The sequence below is a fragment of the Chiloscyllium punctatum genome, chromosome 8 (assembly GCF_047496795.1).
Source record: "Chiloscyllium punctatum isolate Juve2018m chromosome 8, sChiPun1.3, whole genome shotgun sequence".
In the NCBI taxonomy this organism is placed as follows: Eukaryota; Metazoa; Chordata; class Chondrichthyes; order Orectolobiformes; family Hemiscylliidae; genus Chiloscyllium; species Chiloscyllium punctatum.
This window is the reverse complement of record NC_092746.1, coordinates 66791812-66816816: the sequence shown is the minus strand read 5'-3', so window position 1 is coordinate 66816816 and position 25005 is coordinate 66791812. Positions and strand designations below refer to the sequence as shown.

Sequence of the window (25005 nt, the reverse complement as noted above, 5' to 3'; positions counted from 1 at the left end):
TGTACAGAACATCGACCTGTGGGGTTGCTGACCCCTATCCAACCTAATACATTGGTCGCCTGTTTGCTGTGCACCTCCCTGCTTTCAGGGACATACCTGGGCTGTTTTCCACATTGCTGCCAGTATTGTAACTGCTCCGGAACAGCTTGGCTAGCAGTGTGGCAAGTTCTGGAGCACAATCATTACTATTACCAGAATGTTGTCAGGGCCCTTAGCCATTGTAATATCCAGTACCTCCAACTGTTTCTTGATAGCATGTGGAGTGAATCGAATTGGCTGAAGACTGGTATCTATAATGCTGGGGACCACCGGAGGAGACAAGTTGAATCATTCATTTGGCAATTCAGGCTGAAGATTGTTGTGATCAGCCTGGTCTTTTGAACTGTTGTGTTGGACTCTCGAGGATGGGGATATTTGAGGAGCCTCCTCCAGTGAGTTGTTTAATTGTCCACCACCATTCACGACTGTATATGGTAGGATTACAATGCTAGATGTGATGTATTGTGTATGAAATAATTTAACTGTCTATAACTTGCTGCTTATGCAGTTTAGCATGCAAGTAGTCTTGTATTGTTGCTTCACTATCCTCATTTTCAGGCATGCCATGTGTTGCTCCTGGCATTCTTCATTGAACTAGGTTTGACCACCTAGCTTAATGTTCATGGCAGGATAGGGAAAATGCCAGGCCATGAGGTTACAGATTGTGCTGGAGTACAACTCTGCTGCTGTTGATGGTCGACAACATCACTTCAATTTCTGGTCTTGAGTTGTTGTGTCTGATTTGAAGTGTGTCCATTTAGCATGGTGATAGTGCCACACAATACAATAAAGGGTATTCTGAATGTGAAGGCAGGATTTGTATCCACAAGGACTGATTGGTGTCATTCTTACCAATACTTTCATGGATAGATGCATCTACAGTCGACAGATTGGTAAGGGTGAGGTCAAGTATGTTTTTCCTCTTTCTGGTTCTGTCACCATCTCCCACAGACCTGGTCCAGCAGCAATAGCCTATAGGACCTGTGCACCATGCTGTTCATCAGGTTACTGTCAGAGAATCACAGTGACACCTTCCCTATCTCTCTTCCCTCATCCACGTGCACAGGGATGCTGGTTATTCAGTGGACATCTGCTGTAAGGTGGGTTTTTCTGTGAGAAGCACATGAAGAGGCCAGAATTGGATAAGAGGGACAAATGCAGAGAGAAATCTCATTAGGTCTATTGACAAAAAACCCTCAATAACTTGACATCACTTGCATTTAGCCAGAAAACATTGAATCAGCCATTGTCTCAGAATACTTGCATTGCACAGATTTGAAATTGCTGATGGGCCATTCTGGTGCTGCAAGTGTAAAGTGTAAAGTGTAAAGTGTAAAGTGTAAAGCCTGTGCTAACGTATCTTGTCCCACATTCTGGGCACAGGCTCATTTTCATATTTAGACTGAGAAACCTTTACTTTTGGAGATGGAACAGAGGGTTGAAAGAACCTTGAAGAAGGTCAAGTACCATGTTCACCTGATGGAGCTATGTCAAGGCCCTAAATGGTGCAAAAACATGATTGAAGAGTTTCCAACATTTCCTGAAAGTTGGGTTGCATTTTTCAATAATCAGTCTGATCTGCGTTGGTTACCTTTGGGTCACTGAAATGATCTGATTTCTGGGCATTGCCTGCATTATGCTCAGTGTCCACATCTATGCCATCTGTTCAGCCCAGTTCAGTCACTGTTTACAAGTCAGTTTGGACACTTGTTTAAACCTGAAAGCTTAAAGCAACAAGTGGATGAAGAATTTACACTTGCCTCTCCCACCCCTCAATGAGAATGTTGTATTGGATAGAAAGCAAATAGGTATAGGTTCCACCCCAAATCACTGACACCCTGTGGGCTATCTGTTACACTCTCTTCCTACAGCACCCACCTCCTCCACCCCTCCCCCACCTCCTCCCCCACCCCCTCCTTGCCAGCAGCTCTGAGCTAAGCATAACACAGTTTTGTGTAAGAAGACGTACCCCATACTAGACAGTTACTGTCTTTTATCTCATCATATAGTGGACTGTTGTCTTCGTATTTCCTTGAGGTAATCAGATTTTTCAATTGGCCTGATATTCAGGATTATCTCCAAGAACTGCATGTTTTCAAGGCTAACATAATCTTATCCTTAATCACAACATTTTTTAGAACGCATTTATATTTCTTTGGCTTTATTACTTATCATTCTCACACTTTTTGACAATGTAGGAAGTCCTGACCTGTTTTAAGAACACCACCATCACCCCTGTACCGAAGAAAGCACATGTGATGTACCTTAATGATTGCCGCCCAGTGGCTCTGATCTTAATAATCATGAAGTGCTTTGAGAGGCTGGTCACAGCCCACCTCAACTCCAGTCTCCCAGCTGGCCTAATCCCCTACAATTTACCAAATGACATAACAGGTCCACAGTGGATACCATATCCCTAGCCCTGCACTCATCCCTGGAACATTTGGTCAACAAGGACACCTATGTCAGACTCCTGTTCATTAACTGCAGCTCCACCTTCAGCACTATTATCGCCTCCAGACTGATCTCAAAACTCAGAAACCTTGATCTCAGCTCTGCCTTCTGCAACTAGATCCCCAGCTTTCTGAACCCACAGACCACAATCAGTGAAGATAGACAAGTGCACCTCCTGCACAATAACACTCAACACTGGAGACTCCCCAAGGATGCGTCCTCAGCTCTCAGCTCCCTGTACATCAACGACAGTGTTGCCAAATTCCAAACAAACACCATCTGTAAGTCCACTGATGACACCACCATGGTAGGATGGATATCTAACAACGATGATTCAGAATACAGAATGGAGATAGAGGGTTTGGTGACGTGGTGCAATAAGAACAACCTCTCTCAACATCAGCAAACCTAACGTTCTGATCATTGATGTCAGAAAGAAAGGAGGAGAACATGCCCCCATTTACATCAACAGAGCTGACGTTGAGAGGGTGGTGAGTGTCAAGTTCCCAGGAATGACGAGAACTGACAATCTGTCCTGGATTTCCCACGTAGATGCAATGGTCAAGAAGGCACAACAACACCTCTTCTTCCATTGGGTGGGTGGGGGGGGGGGGAGTGGGGAGAGGGGGGGAAGGAGGGGGACGGCTCAGGAAATTTGGTGTGCCCAGAAGGACACTCACCAACTTCTACAGATGCACCATTGAAAGCATATTGTCCGGGTGCATAACGGCCTGGTATACTAACTGCTCTGCCCACGACCATAAGAAACTACAGAAGGCTGTGTGCACAGCCCAGACCATCATGGAAGCCAACCTTCCATCCATAAACTCCATTTACAAGGCTCGCTGTCACGGAAAGGCTGCCAACATCGTCAAAGATCCATCGTACCCTTATAATGATCTCCTATAACCTCTTCCATCAGGCAAAAGATCCAGAAGCTTGAACACATGCATTAGCAGCTTCCTTCCAGCCATTATTAGACTAATGAATGGACTCTCTAATTTCAAATAGTGTTGATCTTGCTAATGTTTATTGTGCCTAGTGCACGTCCTGTGTGATGTAATATGTATGCCTCTGTGTAAGTCTTTTCTCACCCTATGATCTATATGTCCTTGTTTACTGTGATCTGCCTGTACTGCTTGTAAACAAAGCTTTTCACTGTACTTGGGTACACGTGATAATAAATAAATCAAATCAATTCAAATTAAACTTTTCAGTTCACTTTCTGATAGTACTAACTCAGCCAATCACACCTGCTTATTGTTCAATGTAAACAATTGGACTGTGGCTTTTATTTTAGGAAAGCCTGGCTTCGAATTTTAAAGACTTTCATTGATTGCTTTCCTTCTATCAATGAATTGTTTTTACTGCAAACTGAAATTATAGCCATTGTTCAAAAAGATAATTAGGAAAATGACTGAACAGTAGCAAACAAAAAATAAATTCAGTGACTTGTAGCTATGTGCTACAAAATAATTAAAGTACTACCATTGTATATTCATTGAACATTAAAACTATAATGAACATTTTTCTTTCATGGATATGAGTGTGGCAGACCAGGCCAGCTGCTGTTGCCATCCCTAATCACCTTTGATCTAGAGTGACTTGCTAGAACATTAGTGAATCAAATGGGTTTTACAATAATTGAAAATGATTGTCGTGATCATCATTATTAAAAGTATTCTGTAATGACTGATTTTAATAGTGTTTAAGCTGTTGTGGGATTTGAATCCACACCCCCAGAACAATTAGTCTAATTCAGTGATATTATCACTACACCACCAACTCTCCTGCAGATGTGTAAGTTCAAGGTTTAATGGTGAAATTGGATATATTAGGGAACCAGTACAGTAGCTGGTCCAAGCAGATCCATGGTCATATGAAAAGTATTTAGATGGATTCTTATAATACAGCAGTCTACAAAGTGTTTTAAAGTGTTGGGACTTCCCCTGAATAGCTAATAGCCTGTGTGCTTGCATCAAATGGAGTCAAATATTATTGGTAATGACATGAGTCATATAGTCATAGAGACATAGAGTCATACAGCACGGAAATAGACCCTTTGGTCCAACCACTTCATGCTGACCATAATTCCAAATTGTCCCATCTGCCTGCTTTTGGCTCATATCCCTCCAAACATTTCTTATTCATGCACTTATCTAAATGTCTTTTAAACATTGCAACATTTCGTGCAACCACCACTTCCTCGGGAAATGCGTTCCACACACGAACTTCTGTCTGTGTAAAAGAATTGCCACGCATGTCTTTTTTAAATTGTCCTCCACTCACCTTAAAAGAATATTATTTAGCGTTGAAAGATCTTCAAAGTATGACATTCTATTCTCAATAGACTAATTTTGAAGACAGCAACAAGTTAGCTCTATAATAATGCAAACATAGTGATTGTAATGGGGTCAGCCAGGTGAACCTCATAGCTTATGAGTTCCCGGACTGGGGCTGCTAAACTGTTAGATATAAACAGGAGTGTAAGCCATCCTGGTAAAAACAATGACTGCAGATGCTGAAAACCAAATACTGGATTAGTGGTGCTGGAAGAGCACAGCAGTTCAGGCAGCATCCAATGAGCAGCGAAATCAACGTTTCGGGCAAAAGCCCTTCATCAGGAATAAAGGCAGTGAGCCTGAAGCATGGAGAGATAAGCTAGAGGAGGGTGGGGGTGGGGAGAGAGTAGTATAGAGTACAATGGGTGAATGGGGGAGGAGATGAAGGTGATAGGTCAAGGAGGAGAGGGTGGAGTGGATAGGTGGAAAAGAAGATAGGCAGGTCGGACAAGTCAAGGAGACAGTAACTGAGCTGGAAGTTTGAAACTAGGATGAGGTGGGGGAAGGGGAAATGAGGAAGCTGTTGAAGTCCACATTGATGCCCTGGGGTTGAAGTGTTCCGAGGCGGAAGATGAGGCGTTCTTCCTCCAGGCGTCTGGTGGTGAGGGAGCGGCGGTGAAGGAGGCCCAGGACCTCCATGTCCTCGGCAGAATGGGAGGTGGAGTTGAAATGTTGGGCCACGGGGCGGATTGGTTGATTGGTGCGGGTGTCTCGGAGATGTTCCCTAAAGCGCTCTGCTAGGAGGCGCCCAGTCTCCCCAATGTAGAGGAGACCACATCGGGAGCAACGGATACAATAAATGATATTGGTGGGTGTGCAGGTGAAACTTTGATGGATGTGGAAGGCTCCTTTAGGGCCTTGGATAGAGGTGAGGGAGGAGGTGTGGGCACAGGTTTTACAGTTCCTGCGGTGGCAGGGGAAAGTGCCAGCATGGGAGGGTGGGTCATAGGGGGGTGTGGACCTGACCAGGTAGTCACGGAGGGAACGGTCTTTGCAGAAGGGGGGATAGGACAGTGTCAAGGTAGGTAGAGATGAGTTCAGTGGGGCAGGAGCATGCTGAGACAATGGGTCGGCCAGGGTGGTCAGGCTTGTGGATCTTGGGAAGGAGGTAGAACCGGGCAGTGCGGGGTTCCCGGACTATGAGCCCCTAGTCCAGGAACTCCCCACATACGTTCGAGACACCACCCACGCCCTCCACCTCCTCCAAGACTTCCGTTTCCCCGGCCCCCAACGCCTTATCTTCACCATGGATATCCAATCCCTCTACACCTCCATTCGCCATGACCAGGGCCTCCAAGCCCTCCATTTTTTCCTCTCCCGACATCCCCAACAGTACCCTTCCACTGACACTCTCATTCGTTTGGCCGAACTGGTCCTCACCCTTAACAATTTCTCCTTTGAATCCTCCCACTTCCTCCAGACCAAAGGCGTAGCCATGGGCACACGTATGGGCCCCAGCTATGCCTATCTCTTTGCTGGCTATGTAGAACTGTTCATCTTCCGTAATTACACCGGCACCACTCCCCACCTCTTCCTCCGCTACATTGATGACTGCATTGGCGCCACCTCGTGCTCCCGTGAGGAGGTTGAGCAATTCATCAACTTCACCAACACATTCCACCCTGACCTTAAATTTACCTGGACTATCTCTGACACCTCACTCCCCTTCCTGGACCTCTCCATCTCCATTAGTGACGACCAACTTGACACTGACATTTTTTACAAACCCACCGACTCCCATAGCTACCTGGATTACACCTCTTCCCACTCTATCTCTTGCAAAAATGCCATCCCGTATTCCCAATTTCTCCGCCTCCGCCGTATCTGCTCCCAGGAGGACCAGTTCCACCATAGGACACACCAGATGGCCTCCTTCTTTAGAGACCGCAATTTCCCTTCCCACGTGGTTAAAGATGCCCTCCAACGCATCTCGTCCACATCCCGCACCTCCGCCCTCAGACCCCACCCCTCCAACCATAACAAGGACAGAACGCCCCTGGTGCTCACCTTCCACCATACAAACCTTCGCATCAACCAAATCATCCACCGACATTTCCGCCACCTCCAAAAAGACCCCACCACCAGGGATATATTTCCCTCCCCACCCCTTTCCGCCTTCCGCAAAGACCGTTGCCTCCGTGACTACCTGGTCAGGTCCACACCCCCCTACGACCCACCCTCCCATTCTGGCACTTTCCCCTGCCACCGCAGGAACTGTAAAACCTGTGCCCACACCTCCTCCCTCACCTCTATCCAAGGCCCTAAAGGAGCCTTCCACATCCATCAAAGTTTCACCTGCACATCCACCAATATCATTTATTGTATCCGTTGCTCCCGATGTGGTCTCCTCTACATTGGGGAGACTGGGCGCCTCCTAGCAGAGCGCTTTAGGGAACATCTCCGAGACACCCGCACCAATCAACCAAACCGCCCCGTGGCCCAACATTTCAACTCCCCCTCCCACTCTGCCGAGGACATGGAGGTCCTGGGCCTCCTTCACCGCCGCTCCCTCACCACCAGATGCCTGGAGGAAGAACGCCTCATCTTCCGCCTCGGAACACTTCAACCCCAGGGCATCAATGTGGACTTCAACAGCTTCCTCATTTCCCCTTCCCCCACCTCATCCTAGTTTCAAACTTCCAGCTCAGTTACTGTCTCCTTGACTTGTCCGACCTGCCTATCTTCTTTTCCACCTATCCACTCCACCCTCTCCTCCTTGACTTATCACCTTCATCCCCTCCCCCACTCACCTATTGTACTCTACGCTACTCTCTCCCCACCCCCACCCTCCTCTAGCTTATCTCTCCATGCTTCAGGCTCACTGCCTTTATTCCTGATGAAGGGCTTTTGCCCGAAACGTTGATTTCGCTGCTCATTGGATGCTGCCTGAACTGCTGTGCTCTTCCAGCACCACTAATCCAGTGTCAGCCATCCTGTTCACTCTGACAGCTGGCTCTGAGGAAGCTGGATCAGTATTAGGGACTCTCCACGTGTAAATAAAGGGTGACTTGGTGACAGGACCAGGCCTCTGTGGAGTTATTTCGGCAAAGTCCTTCAAATGACTCTGGGGGCAACATGGGTGGCTCCTCCTGTTGATCATTGGCTGTAGCAGAGGCAGCAGAGCTGGTTTGTCCTGGCAATCGGGTGGCATCGGTGGCAGCAAAGGCAATCAATGGAGCATGTCCCAGGAGGAGGATGACTGAAATTCCAGACCAGGGTTAGGCCCAGAGTGATAAGACTTTAAAATGTGGACTTTTTTCTCTTCTTTTGGGTAAGGTCTTTAAGATCCAGGTGACTTTCTTTCTCGTTTGGCTCTGTTTTTAAGTTTTTTTTCTCTTTTTAAAAAAATTCTGGTTTTGTATTTTGTATTTTGAGATGACATCATAGACTGGTGACTTTGTACACTTTTCACCGTATTCCTGTGTTCCTGAGCTTGCGTACACGTGATAATAAAATCTAACTCTAAATCTAATTTTAATTCTCCATCAGCATCCCTCCATCTGTGTAAGAATACTGTCATGCAGTAAGTCAAATTTACTGAGGATAAGCTAACTAACCGACTCCACGCTGATAATAAATCCCTATTGACGTAATATTATTGATCCCAGCTGTGTATAAAATGAAGTACCACAAGAACATGTGGTACATATAGTGTTTTTCATGTAATGAAAGATCCCAAAAACTTCTGACAATGGCAGATACTAAATAAGAAATTGACGGAGAGGGGGGAGCGAGTGATGAAAGTTGTAGTCTGGAGTAAATTTTGCCATTAATATACTTTAAAGGGTGGGTGAAAATATAGAAAGATTTTTGGAAGGATTTTGAGACTGCAGGGCAGGTGATAATGATTCTATCAAAACAAGTATTTCATTTTGCACTTGGAAAATAAATGCCCACATTACTATTCGCAATTCGGTACTAGCTATCTTTGAAATCTCAATCATGTCCTGGTCCTTGAGTCTCTCTCAGTTTCTTGAATACAAAATAAAATAATCAATCTCTTTATTAATGTCAAAATATTTATTTTCACATAGATACAGAATGCTGTATTTATTATTGCCAAATGAAATTGTAAACACATTTATAAAAAAATGTTTACTAATGGGCAATCTAATTAAGAAGTAGGGGTGGGACCTAAGTCTCTTCAAGCCTGTTCTGCCATTCAGTAAGCTCATTCTGCTCAACGCCATTTTATGCAAGACCCCTATGCATTCCAAGAATCTGTCAATCTCAGTCTTGAAAATAGTCGACAACTGAATATCCACAAGTCTTTAGGTAAAGAGTAAAAAGCTTTTCCTCAATTTGAACATAAATGTCTGACTCCTCCTGTTTTTCCCATGACAGTAGCCCTTAGTTCAGGTGAAATATCCTCTATGAATCTATTACACATGGTGCTCAGAGAAATCTTCCTTGGTATCTTTTAATACTATAAATATTCCCTTGGAAATATTATTACAATAAATATTGTGTATTAGAGTAAAAATAGTGCAATGTTCCTGGCTGTCAATGCAAAAAGATTTGTTTTTGTTCTAACTTGATGAACTATAAATTTCAAAAGGGACGGTAATAAGGCAGATCCTAATGTGAAACTATGCAATTGTTAACGCTGTGAGATTGCCATAAACTACAGCAAACCCTAAACTAGAAAATTGCATTTTTCATGCTTTGTGCACGCTACAATCATGTGGTTTTGATTTATCAGGCATTATTTTACTTATTTTGCAGATGTTTGTACAGACAGGCCATATGTTAGCCATTTCCAGCCCATTAACAAGAAAATTAGTTGGCAAGGACAATCAGATACAATATGCTGCATCTGCAGACTCATAAATTCTAGGGATCAGAATCTGCTTCCAAATCCTGATCTTATATGTTTATTGGTGCCAATAATATGTGTAATATAAAATATAAATAAATAATGCCTTACCTTTGCAACATGCTTAAGAGTCTATATTCATCTTTACAATATTGTCATTTAGTTTGAAGAAACAAACAATTCCACTTCAAGGTCAGGCTATATACTGTAGTTTTCACTCTATGTATGCTTAATAGCATTAACATCCGAACGCTACGACCACAGTAAGATTAAAATATTTCACTGAATATTTTCATTACAAACATCTGAGTATCTCATGGGATGCATATCAATCTGTCTCAGCTCTTAGCAATGCAGACTTCGAGGACTTATACACATAAACTGGACAAATCATCCATGACTGGTGTACTACATTGAGAATTAACAGTCTAAAGATGGGATATAAAACTACATACTGGGTTGTTGTGGCACAAGGAAGATTCCAAACATTTTTAAAAATGGTGGGCAGAGCCTAAATATGAAACTCTTGCCACTATGTCCAACAAATCCAATTCTTGTCTGGCATAGAGGAAGGAGATAGAGCATGAGCCACACAGATAGGAAACCCAGAGTCATGTTTGAACTTAGTGCCCTGTCAAATAGTCCCAATTTGGGATGTTGCAAGGGCCTTAACCCACAATGTAGGGTCACAAACTTCTGTCATGGACATAGATATTCTTGAAGTGCAACTAAAAAGGTCTATTGAAGTGTTGTCATCAGAAGGTTTGTAAATGCCTCACTCCTTAAACATGAAGTGAGCATTAAAAAAACCCAACTGCTTTGGTAGTCAGACCATTTTGTGTAAATTAGAAAAAAAACCCTTATCATCTGTACATGCAGTTTCAGCAGGGCACCTTATTAAAATTCCTCAAGAGCTGTCATTGTCTTTATAGATGCGAGGATGAATTTCAAAAGCTCCATCTAGTTTAGATGTTTGAGTTCACATTTCAATTGACAGTTTAAAGTGTCTATTAAAGGATTAGTTGTCTTTGATGTCGGGTGTGAATAGAAGTTTTGTTTTATAAGAGATTAATCATTTAATGAGTGTTGTGAGGGGTAGGGTGAGAAGTGTCTGGGATTCAAAGCTTCAGCAGTGTTGGGGGAAAGTGGCAGTCCTAAACTAGGAGTTAAGCAGTTGATGGATGTGGGGAAACTTAGATTTAAAAACTGATGACTGGTACATTTAAAAATAGCTACACTTCTTGAATTGAATGTGGATCTCAAGAGATAAATCTTCTGTCGTGACATGAAAGGGGCTAACATCACCAAGTAGTGTTGCCACAATGCTTTCTCCTGTGTCCAGAGCCCGAAGATGGCAGCAGTGTTAGAAAGTGTAATGGCAGTTTAAAGCTGGGTCAGCAATGTGTTTTCCCACTTTATCACAGACTGTAAAATATGGCTCACCTATTTGCCTGCATGGTCTTAACTGTGGGTAAAGTTAAGTACAATGCATAGGAGTGTGATAACAGTGTTTAAGTTACTGGGCTAGTGACACTATGACCTGTGGCCTGTTCTATTAAACCGTAGGATGTAAATTGAAATCTTGCAATGACATTATGACAACCTGAGAATTTTATTTTCATTTAAAAATCAATCTTGATTCCCTTTGGAAATGGGACCAGAGGCAGAATGGCCTATATTGGACAATGGCATATCTGAGTTGTCAGCAAGTTCACAGTTGTGGGTGGGCAAGGTTGGTGGTTGCTCCAACCCACCGAATCACAAAAGTGTTACAGTGCAGAAGGAAGCATATCAGCCCAATATCCCTGCATCAGCTCATCAAATGAGCATCATTATCTCGCACCAATCTCCTTCTTTGGCCCCAAATCCGTGCACACTATTCAACTGAATGTGGCGCAACCACACTTCAATGCAGTACATTTCATACCCTAACTACTCCCTGTGTGAAAATCTCTTTTGTTCTCACATTACCTTTGCTTCTTTTCTATATCACTTTAAATCTACACCTTCATGTTATTCATATCTCACGCTCAGTATAGCCATTGAGTCACTGCTGTGCCTGGAGACAGTTCAATCGATGGGTTGCCCCTCCACAATGATGATTTAGCAACTGTGTTTTTTTAAAATGAAAACTTTTGCCTTCATGTTAAGCCTCCTGTTCATTTTCCAGTTCAGGAGTCTGCCTACAATCCGTGATTAGGCTATAAACATGCTGCTAGCTGCTATTTGTACAAAAGTCACGTTGAATGTCTAATGTCTGACATGGGGTAGGGACTTGGAAGTTCATCCAAGTTCAGGGCCCAGATCTCAAAACAAAAATCCAGCACAATCTGGATAAATAATTATAACAACTGGAATCGCTGTCTCCTTGGTCTCTGATACTAGTCACATACCATCGCGGTTAACTCTTAACTACATTCTGATGTAGTTGAAATTGAACAGGAAACATACAAGAAGTTAAATTTAAAAACTCCTGCTGAGTTTAGAGTGTTACCATTTAACTTGATATAAATCAAGCCACAGTATTGAAAATGTTCATTGGCGGTTTCCTCAGTGGTGTTATGTTAGGGGAAATACTATTTACAAGTATAAGCAGGATTTTCACAGAATTTCTGCCAACTTGCAACAACAGAAAGGGAGAAGCATAAGGAAATATCCCCAAGTAGAAATTTTATCAATTTGGGAGCTTTATACACTATGTACCAAATGGTTGTAATAACATTAACTCAGGAGGTGTTGTTTCAGTGTAATACCTTTGAAATATAACATCTGCATATATCAGAAACACTAGTTTGGAAGTAAACATTAAGATGCAACTTTCAGTACGTCTGGGCTTTTAGCAGTCTCAAAATAAAACCAGCAAAATCACCTTTGGTGGTCTGAGAACAGCTTCTATTGGAGCACTAGATCTTTAAGAATAATTCTTGGTTGAATAGAAATACTACAATAGTTTCTAGTTGTACTTTAAGAATCTTGAAGTAGTCCCTGTAGATGCTGATTTTCATTTGTTTCTCCTCCAATAGAAAACAATAGCTTATTCTTCAAATTAGTTACACCCATCCAAGCATGAATAATACAAATGCAGGATGTTTTAAAATGCTATTTCAGATGTCTTCCGATTTATATAACTAGTTTTGTTTATTTCCAGAAAATGAAGTGTTCCTCCTTTTCAATAAACAACAAGAAAACCAGAAATCGTATAAGTATTACACAGTCACAATTCCACTGAAGATCTGTAAGAAGGGACAGGATATTAACAGTATAGAAGCAAATTGGCTAGAGCATATGACCCAACACTTCACAAAGGGAGCCTTGTTGGTGGATGCTTTGATTTGTCTGGGAACATCGACTGGTAAAGGATCTATTTTCCTTTCATATGAAAACTGTATTTAGCAATGTTTATAATACTTAATAAGGGACCTGGAAATTTTATACTTTGATTTATTGTGGAATACATAAGGAATGTTATTACTGGTGCAAATTCTGAGTGGAATATACTTAACAAAAATGTTCTAATTTTCAATTGCTCTCTTAATAGGAAGCTTTGTACACTAGGCCCCAAACGGGTATAATAGCGTAAGCTAACAAGGCATATCAAATGGAAAATTAAACTAATAAAACATTAATTAATTTTTAAAGTAAAATTAGAAGTGACTTTTACACTCCACAATAAATTAAAGAGCAATACTATTGCTGTGCTAGACCTAGTTTATTTTATTTATCCGTTTACTACTATATAGATACGGTTCTGCAGTAGTTAACATTCACGTTAGATTGAACACCACCATTCTCTTAATGACACCCAGAGTCTGAGAGTGGAGACATGGTATCCATAAATGTATGACTTAAAAGCAGGAGTAATTAAACTAACCAGAAGAAGATGGGTTCTGGAGAGGGAAGCAAAAGTACATGGCAGCATTACAGGGCAGATATATAGGTTATGGTACCCAAAGAGGAAAGGACGAGTGTAGAGGCATAAAAAGAAATACAGTGAATAAGATTCAAGGGGGTAAAAATACACAATTAATAGCCTTTATTTAAATGTATGTTGTAATTAATATAAAATAAATGAATTAACAGCACAAATAGAGGTTAACAAATATAATTATATAAACATTACAGGGGCATTGTTACAATGACCTCCTAGCTGGGAACTAAGTATTCAGTGATATGAGAATTTTTTGAAAAAATAGGGCAGAAGAAAAGGGTGGTTGAATAGCGCAATGGAATAAGTGCAATAGCAAGAAATGACCTTGGATTGGAAAATGTGGAATCCATATGGTAGCAGTCAGAAATAACAAAGGAAAGAAGACACTGGTGGGAGTATTTAACAAGCCACCTTAACAGTACAGTGTCGATAGATACAGGAAATGATTGAGAGCATGTAAAAAAGTCATTGCATTAATCATGGGTGACTTGAAATTTCATTAAATTGGATAAATCAAATTGACAGAGATACCTTTCGGAAGAACTTATTAAATGTATTTGGAGACATTTCTGAGAACAAAATGTTGTGAATACAATCAGGAATCCATGTGTATCAATATGAGGATATCAAAGGAAGTAGCTCCAGAGATAATAAATGCACTGGCAGTAATCTGCCAGGAACCCAAAGAATCTGGAAGAATTGCCGAGTGGCCTTTATTTCAAGGGGGTTGGAGTGTAAGAGTAGGGAAGGCTTACTGTACAAGATGCTGGTGAGATCATGCCTGATGGACTGTGAACAGTTTTGGTCCCATTCCTTAAGGAAAGATGTTATTTAATTGGAGGCAGTTAGTGAAGGTTCATTTGTATGATTCCCAATTTAGAGGGATTGTCTTATGAGCAAGGGTTAAACAGGTTGGATTCTATTCATCGGAATTTAGAAGACTGAGAGGTGATCTCATTGAAGTATACAGAGCTGCCTCGATTATCCGAATGAGATGGACAGGCAGTATTTCGTTCAGATAATTGATTATTTGGATAACTAATTCATGCCTGTCCTCTGGGACTGTTAGTTTTCTGAAGTTTCCCTTTTCCTCGGTCTGCCTGCCTTGCTCCCTGCCTCTGTCTCAGGGTTTGTTTCTGAGCAGACACACACTTGTGTGTAAGGGACCTGCAGCATTGCTGAAGCCCATCTCCCTGCAAATCCTCCCCCCAACCCCCCGACCGCCATCAGTTGAATGGAATTGACACAGCGAGCACTTGCTAAGTCCACTTTCCGTTCAGAAGACTAGGCAGCAGTACACCGGGCGTCCACCCCCACCCCATCCCACCCTCCGCCTCCGTCCACCCCCTGTCCGCCTCCTGTCCACCCCTGTCCAACCCCCCCTCCACCCCCCACCCCCGTCCAACTTCTGCACTCCCGACCACCCCAACCTGTTCGCCCTGGTCCCTGTCACCCCCGTTCGTCCCTGACCCCCTTCCCCCAGGACACCTGGACTGGACATCAAGACTGTTGCTGCCTTTGGGGGGTAAATCTCAAAATAGCACACACGCAAGCACACACGCATAGCCACACACACAACTCTGCCCTGTACAGGACAACATTGGAGAGATTATCTGGGGAAGGGGGATTTTTATTGTACACCCTGTGTAGAACTCCAGGGAAAGTTGGGAAGAGAGAGAGAGAGAGAGAGTGGGAGGTCAGTCATTTGGAGACGGTGCCTGGGCTCTCATCGATGTCCAGGACTGTACTCAGCAGCATTTCAGTAAGCCAAGTTTGTTTTTAATCATTGTAAACAAAAGGTGTGATTGGCATTGGAAACGCCTCTTTGGAGGCAAACCACAGAAGGTTCACTTGGTTGATCCTAGGCATGGAAAGATGTTATTTTGAGGAGACATTGAGTAGGTTGGGCCTGTACTAATTAGAGTTTAGAAGAATGAGAGGTGATCTTATTGAAGAATACAAGGTTGTTATGGCTCTGACAAGAGGGTATAATCTCAACCATTCCCCACAGTGTGGTAGAGGCAGGGTCCTTGAGTCTGTTTAAGTCAAAGATAGGCTCTCGATTAATAAGAAAGTTGGAGGATATTAAAGGCAATGAGGGAAGTATAGTTGAGTCCACAAACAGATCAACAGTGATTTTCTTGAATGGTGGAGCAAGCCTGGGGGAGTCAGATGGCCTACTCCCACTCCTAATTTATATATTTATGTTCATAAAGAATTCTATGCCTAATTTCATTTTCCTTATCCTTTCCTTACCCTGTTAATCTATCTTACTTTACTCTCTTGCTTCAATTACAATTCTGGAATATTCCTAAGTCAAGGGGAATATAAAAGCAACATGTGCAACCATTAACCAATTGTAAAAGATAATAATGCTTTTCTGTGCATCAAATTCCAAGAAGCAGAATGCCAGCAGGTTATTTTGGACATTCATGATTGCTGTGACAAAAGCACCTGTTATTTTAATTCAGTGCAGCACCTTGTCCAGATATGTTCATTATAAGGAAGTTCTGTTTTTCTGTCCCATGGAATTTCTATTTGCCTTTTTACTTTGTTTATTTTCATTGTTTTCTCTTTCCATTCTCATGTATCAACCAAAAAAACACTCAATTTACTACATTTGCTGCACATGATGTGTTTTCTTCTGCACTGGGGAGCCCAGCTACAGGCTGGGCGACTACTTTTGGAAAACTATTATTCAGACCATAAGCATGACCTTGAGCTTCCTGTAGCCTGCCGCTTCAATACACTTTAACTCTTTTTGTCCTTGACTGACATCAGTCTAATAATGAAGTTCACCGCACGGTTGAGGAACAACACCTTATTTTTTGACCGGGCACTTTACAGCCTCATTTTTTTGTTTTGTGCGTTTTGCTGGTTTAGTCTTTTCACTTATTTTCTTAATCCCCAAACTGGATTATATTTCTGGTTCCAGTGGTATCAGATACATTGATAAATTTTGCTTTTCTTTATTAGTATTATGAAAGTTGACTAACCAAATAGAAATATCTCGTGTTTGAACAGATTCTCTACCAAAATCAGTGGATGGACTCTTTATATTTGAAGGAGTTTCTGAAGACAAGTGTGAAAGCTATGATGCAATTGTTGTCGAGCAGTGGACAGTGATTAATGTAAGTGTCAATGCAAGGGATATGTAGGTCCCTACATTTCAATCATTTGTGCCCTTTGTGTAGAAAATGCTATATGTAAGTTACCTGCTAATAATTCAGTATCTTTGGTGATAAGCAAAATATATCTTTGACAAATGAAGGTACTTGTAAACATAATTTGTGATAGATTACCACAGCTGCGTTCATGGTCATAACACGGCGGCACAGTGGTTAGCACTGCTGCCTCACAGCACCAGAGACCTGGGTTCAATTCCTGCCTCAGGCAACTGACTGTGTGGAGTTTGCACATTCTCCCCGTGTCTGCATGGGTTTCCTCCGGGTGCTCGGTTTCCTCCCACAGTCCAAAAATGTGCAATTTAGGTGATTTGGCCACGTTAAATTGCCTGTAGTGTTAGGTGAAGGGGTAAATGTAGGGGAATGGGTCTGGGTGGCTTACTCTTCGGAGGGTCGGTGTGGACTGGTTGGGCCAAAGGGCCTGTTTCCACACTGTAAGTAATCTAATCTAATCTTAAACACAGAAGAAATCATTCAGTTTATCGAGTTCATGCAGGTTGTAAGAGTAATTCAGGCTAGTTCCACTCTCTTGTCCTTTCCCTGCAGATTTTTCTTTCTCAGGGGTTTATTCAATTGCTTTTTGAAAGTCACGATTAAATCTGCTTCCAACACCTTTTCTGACAGAGCATTCGAGAACTTAACCACAGTCTTCATTTATTTTAAAAAATGCTTTCCCTCAGGACATCTTTGGTTTTTTTATGAATACTATCAAATTGGTATGCTGATTCTTGACTTTTACACCAATGGGAACAATTTCTACTCTTTCTAACCTCCTCATGATCTTGAACACATCTGTCAACCTTCTCTTTTCTCATGAGAACAATCCCAGTTTCTCCAGGTAATTGATGTTCCTCATTCCTTGGATAACTCTTCATAAATCTTTTCAGCACCATAATGTCCTTCTAAAGCAAGGGACTAAAATTGAACACAATCTCTCGTTGAGACTAAACCAGTTTTTTAGGGTCATCATAGTTTCTTGCTTTTGTACGCTTTGCCTCAATTTAGAAAGCCAGTAATCTCTCATTTTAACAATGTTTTTCAACCTGCCCGGCCACCTCCAAATGTTTTTTATACATGAGGCCTCAGGTCTCTCTTCCTACATTCACTTGAGAATTATACATTTCAGTATTTGTTGCTGCTCCTCGTCCTTCCTACCAAAATAGTCAGTTCAGTTTTCTGTGTTAAGTTTCACCTGCCACCTGTCTGGCCATTCCACTGACCTGTCCATGTTTTCTTGGAGTCTATTATTATCCTATTCAGAGTTTACAAAACTTCTGAGTTTTATGTGACTATCAATTTTGAAATTGTACCTGTACACTCAAGACCAAATCATTAATACAGTGAATAAAAGCAGTGGTCCTCATATTGAATCCTTGCGAACTCCACTGAAAACCTTTTTACTGTCGAGAAAACAACTGTCACTACTTTTGCTTCCCCTCTCTTGATCTAACTTGTGTTCTGCTGCCATAGTCTGTTCCATTCTCTGGTCTTGACCTGTTGATATGCCAGGATATTCAACAGTTATATTCCTTGATGTGGTATTTTCTTCCTGGTTTCTTGTTCTTTGGTTGGCTTTTCTCTTTATCCTCCCTCTTAGTTTGTGTATTTATGTTTTCTTTTTTGTTTACCTCTGGAATACATCCCCCTGCCACTGAGTCTGAATCCTCTGTCTCACACTCATTTAAAAAGTATGATAAAGTACTCACATTCTCGTTCTTACAGAGTGGGCCTTGACTAGTATATTTTAGGAGTTGGAAATTGCTGGCCATGTCAACCAGGGCTGCCAGTATGGAGGTCTGCAGTTCCTTGAGAAACCTAACAACGTTCTGCCTGTTAGCTCTCAATGAGTGTTCTCAGTGGTGGGATGACATGTCGGTCTGTAACATCCCTATTCCCACACTTAAAAGACACAGAGAACTGCATCTATAGTATTCGATAAATTAAATTATTATTGTATTCCTTGTTCATTCAACAGATAGAATCTCTGTGTGTAATGTTTCTTTCATTAGATTAGAAGAAAGCTGTTAATGTTCCTGGCCATTTTGTGACATCATTGATTTGGAGGAAGCAGGCTGCTTAAAATAACATTAGCGCTAGATTCCCCATCAATTCAGTATAAACAGACAGAATAATTGACATTAACTCTATACCTACCAATTATAACTTTTTTTTATTTACATGCAGTGACATAGTTTAAATTACACCAAATGAAATAAGTATGGTGAAGATCTGCCTTAGAAAGTGCCTTATTGTTTCTCTCAAATTGTTTAAAAAAGAAAACTGTGAAAACTAAAGAATATAGAGTTCTATTTGCGTATCACTCAGGACTCCTGTTTTAACCGTAGTACTTGAATAAGTCAAATAAACTATTCAGTGTGTAGATGTGGAGGGAAGAGGTGTTGGTCATGTGATGGGTTTAACCTTGTCAGTATACAGGTAGACGCTTGAAGAAATTCCCAGCAAGTATGTAATGGCCAACAGCGAGACTATCTGTCGACATTACTGAAACTGATTGCAACAGACATGACCCAAGATCATTTGGATCATTCAAAGAAACGTAAAGGGAAGTAAAGGATATGTGGCAAGCTCTCATTTTGATATTTTAACTAAAACTTGCAACTAAATGATCCAAGAGTAGTAAAGTCATAATTGTGTTATAATGTCGCATTTACTTATTGATTAAATGCTGTATTAATGGAATCTTTTAGTACATAGGAATTTTGCATTGAAGTCAATGGGTGGAATGTTATCGAACTCTGAACAAGGCCGTCGAGAGCAGGAAACCTGGGAGAATTACAAGTATGGTCAAATGAGACCTTTCTTGACACTGGAGCAATTAGTTGCATTTTCCAACAGATTTGTGATATTATGAGGAAATTCTCACGAAGGGAGCAAATCAGATGAGATGTATATTGTTGGAGATTATTGCTCCTATCACTCCCATTAACACTGAATCTCATTTCATCTCGTTATGCAGCTTCCTATCAGATCAAGATAGAAACTCCATGCCAAGAAATCCTGACATGAAAGTCAGTGAGTTTTGAGAAGATTTGTAGCTCAGGTTGAGGTTTTAGATGTAGGTTTGCTCACTGAGCTGAAAGGTTTATTTCCAGACGTTTTGTTACCTTACCAGGTAACGTCTCCAGTGTTTATAAATTCTATTGATAAATAGAAAGCAGGAATTCTCAGCATTGCTTCGCATGAGGTTCACTGAAGATGTTACCTAGTAAGGTAACGAAACGTCTGGAAATGAACCTTTCAGCTCAGCAAGCAAACCTACATCCAAAATGAAAGTCGGTGCAGGCACCTGGCACTCTTGCTCACTACTTGTTCCTCCAGACTGCTGTCTTAAATACCAGCACCAAGGTTTCAGGGCATGTTCCAGGGCACCAGCTGTTTGTCCCTACCTTCACTGTTGCTGGCATCTGAGACATGACAGCCTCTATGCGCCATCATGGCACATCTCTTACCCATTCTCAGGATGCACCGAAAAACTGCACCTGAGGGCACACTGGCAACTATCATTGAAATGTTGCAAAGGCAGGAACCCTGCTCACTTGGTGTCTTCATGCTCACTCACCTAGTGCCCACTTGGATGCTCGCAGCATCCTTGCCCTGCCTTGCTGTGCCTTGTGGTGCATTGGCACTGGAACCAGAACCAGTCTGCTTCTCATTCTTGACAGTAGCGATCAATACAGGGAATAGGTACAGGCTGTAAGGTAAAGAATTACCTCAATCTCACACTTGGAGCATGGCATGTGCTTCAACCAAATGGCCAGATCTCAAAATCCATAGAGAGTAGTCACAGTCCAGTCGGGGGCAGGGCAGGGGGGTGGGTGGGGAGTGGGGGCAGCTGTCAGTCTGCCTGTTGCAGTGCAGTAATTCCAGGCCAGTCCAGGAGCTTTGGAACAATCAGCTGGTTGCTTGAAATGGTTACAGTCAAGGGTTCCATCTCACAGCAGTCAATGCAGTCAACTGTGCAAACAGTCAGGAACTGCAAGAAGAGCGGCCAAGGGACTGGTCAGACAAGTACCGGACTTTCAATCAAGATGATGGAGGGATGGTGAGGTCTATCAATTGAGCTTTGGAATGGGGTGTGTGGGATTGGAGGGAGTGCCATTATAGTGATACATGGGCATTATCAGACTGTAATGACAGGGCTCATGTAGGATAGTTGGAGTCACAGTTCAATGTGGTGGGTCTTGAGGTGTGGGAGCTCAAATGGAGATTGGCTGTTCAGGGAGACAAAGGTAGAACAGCCTCTTTGCGGGGGTGGGGGTTGCTGCTTGATTTTCCACTTGTGAGTCCTTCATTTATTGTTAATATGCATCACTTCTGATATGAGTCACTTCACAGATAAATAGGCTACTTTGAGGAATACCTCCAACTTTGTGGGATTGAATAAGGATTAGATCTGTCACGTGAGGTTTAAAATTAACAACTGTATCTATTTTATGTAGGTCATACGAAGACAAAAGCTGCACGCTTTTACTCAATCTAAATTATTAAAACATGTTCTGCATGAGTGCAGTATTCAGATGGTGTTGGAGGTTGTTTCAGTTGTATAGTAAAAAAACCACAGGGAGCTTCCTGTTTTGACACAAAGGTTCTACATGTGTATCTGCAGTAAACAAACTGGAACGAGAGTTATGTGATTTCCTAGTCCTTCTGTTTTAAAATTGAGCTTACTTGGAACAAATACTAAGAATGGGGATTTTACCGTGCAGTACAAATTAAGATGAATATCTGCAAAGCAAACATTCATCCATTATTGCCTTGATGAAATAGAATCAGCTCAATCAACAGATGAGGGAAAGATTGCTAAGACTTGATGACATCATGTTACATGGCCTCTGCTCCCTGAATTTTAGATTAATCTTTTCTTCTTTGTTTAGTCTTTAGTCTTTTTTTTAGATTAGATTCCCTGTGGAAACAGGCCCTTCCGCCCAACAAGTCCACACCGACCCTCCGAAGATCAACCCACCCCCTTACATTTACCCCGACTAATGCACCTAACACTGCGGGCAATTTAGCATGGCCAATTCACCTGACCTGCACATCTTTGGGATGTGGGAGGAAACTGGAGCACCCGGAGGGAACCCACGCAGACACAGGGAGATTGTACAAACTCCACACAGACAGTTGCCCCAGGCGGGAATTGAACCCAGGTCCCTGGTGCTGTGAGGCAGCAATGCTAACCACTGAGCCACCGTGCCTCTATTTTTCCTTTGATCATTATTTCAAAAGTAAATCTTGCACTACATTGAAGTCTGTCATGCAATTGAATGCATTGAATTTTGCAAGTATGTGAGAGCTAGATATTCTGAAAGCAGGAACATGAATATTTGACTTGTTCTTCACACATGCTTGTTCTTTACTCATACGTGAGGAATAAGAGATTGATCAGGGAGAAGGTAGGGCTGATCAGGGATAGTGGAGGGAACTTGTGCGTGGAGTCTGAGCAGATAGGGGAAGCCCGAAATGAGTTTTTTGCTTCGGTTTTCACCAAAGAAAGGGAACTTTTTGGAAATGAAAACTTAGAGGAGCTGGGATACAGTCTTGACCAGATCAAGATTGATGAAGTTGATGTGCTAGAAAGTTTGGAAAACATTAAGATCGATAAGTCCCCACGGCCAGAACAGATTTATCCTAGGCTGCTCCAGGAAGCGAGAAAGGAGGTTGCTTAACCGCTGGTGAGGAAATTTGCCTCCTCCCTCTCCACAGGAGTCGTACCGGAGGATTGGAAGGAGGCAAATGCTGTTCCTCTTTTCAAGAAGGGGAATAGGGAAATCCCTGGCAATTACAGATCAGTCAGTCTTATGTCTGTGGTCAGCAAAGTTTTGGAAATAATTCTGAGGGATAGGATTTATGACTATTTGGAAAAGCATAGTGTGATTAAAGGCAGTCAGCATGGCTTTGTGAGGGGCAGGTCATGCCTCACAAATCTTATTGAGTTCTTTGAGGAGGTGTCAAGACAGGTCAACGATGGTCGAGCAGTAGATGTGGTGTATATGGACTTCTACAAGGCATTTGATAGGGTTTCCCCATGATAGGCTCATTCATAAAGTCAGGAAGTATGGGATATACAGGGAGATTTGGCCATCTGGATTCAGAATTGGTTGGCTGACAGAAGGCAGAGAGTGGTTGTAGATGGGAAGTATTCTGCCTGGAGGTCAGTGTTGAGTGGGGTCTCACAGGGCTCTGTTCTTGGACCTCTGTTCTTTGTAGTTTATATAAATTACTTCGATGAGGAGGTTATGGGGTGTGCTAGTAAATTTGCAGATGACACAAAGGTTGGAGGTGTCGTTGATAGTATCGAGGGCTACTGCAGGCTGCAGCGTGGCATAGGATGCAGAGCTGGGCTGAGAAATGGCAGATGAAGTTCAACCTGGATAAATGTGAAGTGATGCATTTTGGAAGGTCGAACTCGAATGATGAATATAGGATTAAAGACAGGATTCTTGGCATTGTGGAGGAATAGAGGGATCTGGGTGTGCAAGAACATAGATCCCTCAAAGTTGCCACCCAAGTGGATAGGGTTATTAAGAAAGCATATGGTGTTTTGGCTTTCGTTAACGGGAGTATCGAGTTTAAGGGATGCGAGGTTTTGCTGCAGCTCTACAAGTCCCTGATGAGACCACACTTGGAATATTGTGTCCTCTGGTCGCCCTACTATAGGAAAGATACAGAGGCTTTGGAGACAGTGCAAAGAAGGTTTACTAGGATGCTGCCTAGACTGGAGAGCTCAGACTTTTCTTTCTGGAGAGAAGGAGGAAGAGAGGAGACCTGATCGAGGTGTACAAAATAATGAGAGGAATAGATAGAGTCAATAGCCAGAGACTTTTCCCCAGGACAGGATTGACTGGTACGAGAAGTCATAGTTTGAAGATATTAGGAGGAAGGTATAAAGGAGACGTCAGAGGTAGGTTCTTTATGCAGAGAGTTGTGAATGCATGGAATGCGTTGCCAGCTGTGGTGGTGGAAGCAGAGTCATTAGGGAGATTTAAGCGACTGCTGGGCATGCACATGGATAGCAGTGAGTTGAGGGGCGCGTAGGTTAAGTTGTTATATTTTACATTAGGATTAAACCTCAGCACAACATAGTGGGCCAAAGGGCCTGTTCTGTGCTGTACTTTTCTATGTTCTATGCAGCATGGGAACAGACCCTTTTCCATGCTGACCACGGTGCCCACTCAGCTAGTTCCAGGCACGCAATCAGAAAATAAAACAAACATAAAAACCATGTAATTTATGTATTAAAACTGATTGTAGTTGAGTTCAACTATTTTGCAATGACTGCAGCAATGGGTTTAGTTCTGATTTCCATTACAGTTCCACAACTGCCAACAATACTGTAAACTATAACAATGGGCAATCAACAATTTTGGAACTGGGTCCAACAGGGTATAAGTTGCTTTATTGTGAAAGACATTGTTACTGAGACTGACAGAGTCCTTAATGTCAAGTATCACACCTTCAAGATCCAAAGTTAATCTTCTGCCTAAATCTGTTGACAAAATCATATTAGGCAGTGCTTAACATAATACTGTAATCCTTTCAGACTCTAATAGAATATCTTTACCCAAGCATTTTCCATCACAAACATTATACATTTATGAATACATAAGTAGGACCTGAGGGCAACTTCTTCATGCAGAGGGTAGTACGTATATGAAATAGGCTGCCAAAGAAACTGGTTGAGGCAGGTACAATAAGAACATTTGGATAGGTACATGGATGGGAAGGGTTTGGAGGAATATGGACCAAATGCGGACAATTGGAACTGGCTGAGTGGGCACCATGGTCAGCATGGATCAGTTTGGGCTGAAGGGCCTGTTTCCATGCTGTATTGCTCTATGACTCTATATAACACCTCCCCATTTCCATCTAGTCTCTGCTTTTACAAATACAGGCAGTCTTGAAGTCTCTCTGTCCTCCCAGCATGCTTTCTCCTGGGACTTAGATGCTTCTGGACTGCTGAATGGGTTTTACTAGAATCAAATCTCATTTGACTGTAATAAATCTATCAAAGATTCATAAGTATTCCAACGACAATTCTGTCTCTTTTAAATTCTGACTTTAAGGCTCCACCAAAATCACATATTTTCATCAATCAATAGAAACCATTAACAAAAATATCTATGGAGTTCCCTGAATGCCAAACTTTTCCTTTCAATCATGCTCTTCCAATATTCGTATTATATAATGGCTTTCAGAATGAAATAAAAATTATCTGTTGCT

General features: G+C 42.1%; 1 protein-coding gene across 2 annotated transcripts in view; it reads left to right on the top strand.

Moving 5' to 3' along the window:
* LOC140480611 (raftlin-like) overlaps window positions 1–25005 on the top strand; it is a 111673-nt gene that overhangs the window by 76925 nt on the left and 9743 nt on the right. The window contains exons 6-7 of one of the 2 annotated variants that reach the window (XM_072575708.1): window positions 12800–13003; window positions 16604–16710. In XM_072575708.1, the coding sequence (XP_072431809.1) occupies window positions 12800–13003; window positions 16604–16710 (311 nt within the window). The remainder of the gene's footprint in view (window positions 1–12799; window positions 13004–16603; window positions 16711–25005) is intronic. The other variant, XM_072575709.1, reaches the window with a different exon arrangement.